This window comes from Lipotes vexillifer, unplaced genomic scaffold, assembly GCF_000442215.2.
Source record: "Lipotes vexillifer unplaced genomic scaffold, Lipotes_vexillifer_v1.1 scaffold63, whole genome shotgun sequence".
NCBI lineage: Eukaryota > Metazoa > Chordata > Mammalia > Artiodactyla > Lipotidae > Lipotes > Lipotes vexillifer.
Window position 1 is genome coordinate 2,424,499 of NW_006784492.1, and position 6,037 is coordinate 2,430,535.

The 6,037-nt window shown below is 40.5% G+C and overlaps 1 protein-coding gene across 1 annotated transcript in view; it reads right to left on the minus strand.

The window, feature by feature from the left end:
- KIAA0232 (KIAA0232 ortholog) overlaps positions 1-6,037 on the minus strand; it is a 56,295-nt gene that overhangs the window by 32,006 nt on the left and 18,252 nt on the right. Inside the window, 2 exon segments of the mRNA XM_007456873.1 lie at position 1; positions 4-31. The exon segment at position 1 is cut by the window's left edge and continues 100 nt beyond it. Of these exon segments, the coding sequence (XP_007456935.1) occupies position 1; positions 4-31 (29 nt within the window).

Below are 6,037 nucleotides of genomic sequence, written 5' to 3' on the forward strand. Positions count from 1 at the left end.
CTTTTTCCCAGCCCAGGAAGATGTCATTCTCCTAAAATAAGAATGGACGAGTTTCAATGATCAACGCTGAATAAAAAGTTTCAAACACTTATTATTTCCCACATACTTACACATATATTCCCCTATCAAATTATTTTCATTCACAAATTGGTACACACTAATAAATTAAGAGACCATAGGACACTGTCAATCAGAAACACTTCAGAATAATCCTTTTTTTTTGTTTTTGTTTTTTTTGCGGTACGTGGGCCTCTCAGTGTTGTGGCCTCTCACTGTTGTGGCCTCTCCCGTTGCGGAGCACAGGCTCCGGACGCGCAGGCTCAGCGGCCATGGCTCATGGGCCCAGCCGCTCCGCGGCATGTGGGATCTTCCCGGACCGGGGCACGAACCTGTGTCCCCTGCATCGGCAGGCGGACTCTCAACCACTGCTCCACCAGGGAAGCCCTAATCCATTATTTTGATATCTGTTACTGAAGTAATTATTGTTTAGGATTTATGATCTCAATAAATCTGACCCATTTACATTTATAGAAAATGCTAATAAAGTCATTCACATGTAAATTCAAGTGTTATCATTTAAATTTCAGTATAAATTCTAAACTATACACACAATTAAATGTCCTCTCTTCTGTACTTCCCACTCGTCAATAATGACTGCTCATGTTACCAGCAGATTTTTTTTTCTTCCCCGCCGCGCCACACAGCATACAGGATCCTAGCTCCCAGACCAGAAATTGAACCCGTGCCCTGTGCAGTTGAAGGGCAAAGTCCTAACGACTGGACCGCCAGGAAGTAAGTCCCTTACTAGCAGATTTTAACATTTAACAGGTGAATGGTTCATTCCTACATCTTGCAGTCTAAAAAACAACAGGTATAAAACATTTTATGTATTTTAAGCTTATTTTCCCCTTGATTATATATGCCTGTTATAAAAACTAAGGAAAATTGGAAAAGCAGGAAGAAAGCAAATCATCCACAATCCTACCACCCAGTGAAAATTATAACAATTTGGTCTGCTTCATTTGGTCTTTTTCACATGCTTTAAAAAAACACATGATTGGGGCTTCCCTGGTGGCGCAGTGGTTGAGAGTCCACCTGCCGATGCAGGGGACAAGGGTTCGTGCCCTGATCCGGGAAGATCCCACATGCCGCGGAGCGGCTGGGCCCGTGAGTCGTGGCCGCTGAGCCTGCGCATCCGGAGCCTGGGCTCCACAACAGGAGATGCCACAACAGTGACAGGCCCGCGTACTGCAAAAAAAAAAAAAAACACACACATGATTGAATGCACACTATTTGTACAATTTTGTACTTAACTTATATTGTAAACATTACCCCCATGTTACTACAAATTCTTTCGTTATACAATATTCCAAGATGTAGGTTTACTTTACCTCCCTAAACTGGGACTTGAGTATTTTTAATTGCTTTGCCACTTCATTTTGCCCTTCATTTGGTAAATTATTATTAAAACCAGTGGACAGACAAGAGGGGGAAAAAAGATTAGAAAGAAAGACAAAGGCAAAATTAAGAAAACTCCTTAGAAGAATATTTGGCCTACAGTGGGCCCTCAGGAAATAGATATGAATGAGTGAATGAGATGGAAGAAAGGAAAAGCACAATAATAATAAATTCAAAAGATCTCTTGGATCAAATCATACACCATCAACTGTGTAGCCAATCTTTACCTTGATCAAATACATAAAATTACTTTCATGCCACCAGATAAGAGTGGGAGGACCCCTCCCCTCTATACTCATCATGATTAACATACTTTTTACTTAATTTCTTGGGCATGTTTGCAGATCTCGTGAACCTGAAAAACATATTTGCTGGCTGAGTAGTGTCAATTCCATTTGCCAAGGGAAAATGTGCTTGATGGCCAAGTAAGAACTCTCAGTATATTTCCATTTATCTAATGTGTTTGGCTGGACAACACCTGAAACCTGACATTCCTTATCAGTGATATCTTCTGGAGACAGAGCTTGTCCTTTCACAGGAGCAGAAACAGAACCATAACAACGTAGATTTGAAGCTTCTGAAGACAGAGGAAAATGTTATAATTTTCCTCTATTTGCAGCGTATAAAACAAAGAAGGTAGAAAAGTTCTGTGTAATTACTGAAAACAGGACTCCTTTCCGTTTGAGTTGCTGAGACTGGCTTTCTCTTTACTCAGCATTATAAACATGTTTCTCTACTGAAGCTATATATATTTTAATATTTATTTATTTATATTTATTTTGGCTGCGCCAGGTCTTAGTTATGGCATGCGAGATCTTTTAGTTGTGGCATGCAGGATCTAGTTCCCTAACCAGGGATTTAACCTGGGCCCCCCATGTTGGGAGCATGGAGTCCTACCCACTGGAACACCAGGGAAGTCCACTGGTGGTCCACTAGTGGAAGTCCACTACTGCAGCTATATTAAAGCTCAGCAGGGTTAATAACACATTCAAAGGTCCAAATAAAGTTTTATTATACAGACAGAAGGGACTTTCAAAATTCACATGGACACACAGTCCTTCTGGAGGGCAGTTTGACAATACATATCAAATATCTTAAACATGCATATGTACTTTTGATCAGTAATTCTACTTCCGGGAATTTAGCCTAAGGAAAAAAAATCACCAAAGTGTGCATAGACTTAGCTACAGTGATGTTGGTCATATAGCTGTCAATAACAGCAAACATGTAGAAACAAGCTAAATGTCAAATAAGGAGGACTTGGTTGGTAAGCTATAATTCATCCAGGCAGTTCGATATTACAGCCATTAAAGAGATTATGAAGCGTATTTACTGACATGAGAAGCTACTCACAATATATATGAGAAGTAGCTTATACAACAGTATGATCTCATTTTTGGTGAAAATACACATGCGCCTATTAATGTGCATTAAAACGTCTGAGAGAAATGTACTAAGAGGCCACCAAGGAGCTTGTCTCTTGGTGAGCAGGAACAGCAATCTATAACTTTTCTTGTAACTAGGTCATACTCCTTTTAACAGTCGAAAGTTTTTTTTTTTTTTTTAATGGAATACTCGTAAGTCAAAAATAGAGAAATGAGTAGAGTTCCTGTAGCTCTTCACCTAGAACACGTGTCTGGCACTCGCTTCGTCACATACCATAAAATTTGCTTTTTAAATATACAATTCAGTGGGTTTTAGTATAATTCACAGGGTTATAAAACAATACCATTACCTTATTTTCTTTTAAATTTATTTATTTATTTATTTTTGGCTGTGTTGGGTCTTTGTTGCCGCAGGCAGGCTTTCTCTAGTTGTGGCGAGCGGGGGCTACTCTTCATTGCGGTGCGCGGGCTTCTCATTGCGGCGGCTTCTCTTGTTCCAGAGTTCGGGCTCTAGGCATGTGGGCCTCAGTAGTTGTGGCTCGCGGGCTCAGTAGTCATGGCTCACAGGCTCTAGAGCGCAGGCTCAGTAGTTGTGGTGCACAGGCCTAATTGCTCCGCGGCATGTGGGATCTTCCTGGACTAGAGATCGAACCCATGTCCCCTGCACTGGCAGGCGGATTCTTAAACCACTGCGCCACCAGGGAAGTCCCGCCATTACCTTATTTTGAAACATTTTTCATCACCCCAAAAAGAAGCCCTGTACCCACTAGCAGTTACTTCCCATTCCTCTCTCTCCCAAGTCACTGGTAACTATTAAATCTGTTGTCTCTGTAGATTTTCCTATGCTAGACATTTCATACAAATAGAATTACACAATCCATATCCTTTCCTGCCTGGCTTCTTTTGTTTGGTGTAACGTATTAAAGGCTCATCCATGTTGTGGCATGTATCAGTACTTCATTCCCTTTTATGACTAAATAATATTTCACTGCACGGATGTACCACACTTTGTTTATCCATTCATCCACTGATGGATATCTGGATTGTTCTCACCTTTCGGTTATTGTGAATAATACTGCTGTGAACATTCATATACAAGGTTTTGTATGCACACATATTTTCAGTCTTGTTGGGGATATACCTAGGAGTGGAATTGCTGGGTCACACGGTAACTCTATATTCAACCTTTTGAAGAGCTGCCAGACTATTCTTCAAAGCAGCTATACCATTTTACAATCACACCAGAAGTATATGAGGATTCTAATTTCTCTACATCCTCACCAACATTTGTTATTGTCTGTTTTTTATTTTAGCCATCCTAGTGAGGATGAAGTGGTACCTCATCATTTTCCCTAATGACCAATGAAGTTAAGCATCTTTTAAGGTGCTTATTGGCCATTTGCATATCTTCTTTGGACAAATGTCTATTCAAATCTTTTGCCCATTTTTAAATCATCTATTCTGAATACACATCCCTTATCAGATATAAATGATTTGCAAATATTTTATCTAATTCGTTTTTTAATGTTTATTTATTTTCTTTATTATTATTTTGGCTGCGTCGGGTCTTAGTTGTGATACATGGGATCTTCGCTGAGGCATGCAGGATCTTTTGTCACGGCGTGGGCTTCTTTCTAGTTGTGGCGTGTGGGTTTTCTCTCTCTAGTTGTGGCACACTCTGTAGTTTGCGGCAGGCGGGCTCTCTAATTGACGCGTGCAGGCTTAGCTGCCCCGTGGCATGTGGGATCTTAGTTCCCTGACCAGGGATCGAACCCGAGTCCCCTGCAATGGAAGGCGGATTTTTTACCACTAGACCACCAGGGAAGTCCCTATTTTATCTAATTCTATGGGTTGTCTTTTCACTTTCTTGATGATATCCTTTGAAGTATAAAAGTTTTTCACTGTGATGAAGTTAATACATTGATATCTTCTTTGGCTGCTTATGCTTTGGTATCTAAGAAACCACTGCCTAATCCAAGTCATGAAGATTTACTCTTATGTTTTCTCCTATGTTTTATACTTTTAGCTCTTACATTTAGGTCTATAATCCATTTTGAGTTAATATTTGTATGTGGTATAAGACAGGAGTCCAACTTCATCCTTTTACACGTGGTTATCCTGTTGTCCCAGCACCTTTTGTTGAAGATTATTCTTTCCCCCATGGAATGGTCTTGCTGGAAACTACAAAGGTTTATTTCTGAATTCTCAGTTCCATTACATACGGCCAGCCATATGTATGCCAGGATCAAACCATCTTGCTTACAGGAGCCTTGCAATAAGTTTTAAAACTGGGAAGTGTTAGTCCTCCAACTTTGTTCTTCTTTTTTCAAATTCTTTTGGCTATTCTGGGTTCCTTGCATTTCCGTATGAATTTTAGGATCAGTTGCCAATTTCTGCAACAAAGGTAGCTGGGATTCTGATAGGGATTGCCTTGAATCTGCAGATCAGTTTGGGGAGCACTGCTATGTTAACAATATTAAGTCTTCTGATCATGAACATGAGATGTCTTTCCATTTATTAGATCTCTCTGATTTCTATCAATGATGTTTTATAATTTTTCGTGTGCAAGTCTTAACACTTCTTTTGTTAAATTTATTCCTACATATTTTATTCTTTTTCATACTATTGTAAATGGAGTTTTCTTAATTTCATTCCTTAGGATTTTCTATACACAGCACCACGTCAATATGTCAATAGAGATAGTTTTCGTTCTTCCTTTCCAATCTAGATGTCGTTTTTGGTTCTTACCTAACTACCCTGTTAATGCTGATTTTTAAGATTTTACGGGGCTTCCCTGGTGGCGCAGTGGTTGAGAGTCCGCCTGCCGATGCAGGGGACACGGGTTCGTGCCCCGGGCTGGGAAGATCCCACATGCCGTGGAGCGGCTGGGCCCGTGAGCCATGGCCGCTGAGCCTGCGCGTCCAGAGCCTGTGCTCCGCAACGGGAGAGGCCACAACAGTGAGAGGCCCGCGGACCGCCAAAAAAAAAAAAAAAAAAAAAAAAAGATTTTACGTATTTCATCTTTGAAAATGTCTTTACTGATATTAATCCACAGGCATGGGTTCAACGGAACAGATTAATGGCTTAGAAGGAATTTATAAAATTTTGTTAGCTTCTTCCCTTGATACGTGCATTTTTTTTTTTTTTGCGGTACGCGGGCCTCTCACTGTTGTGGCCCCTCCCGTTGCGGAGCA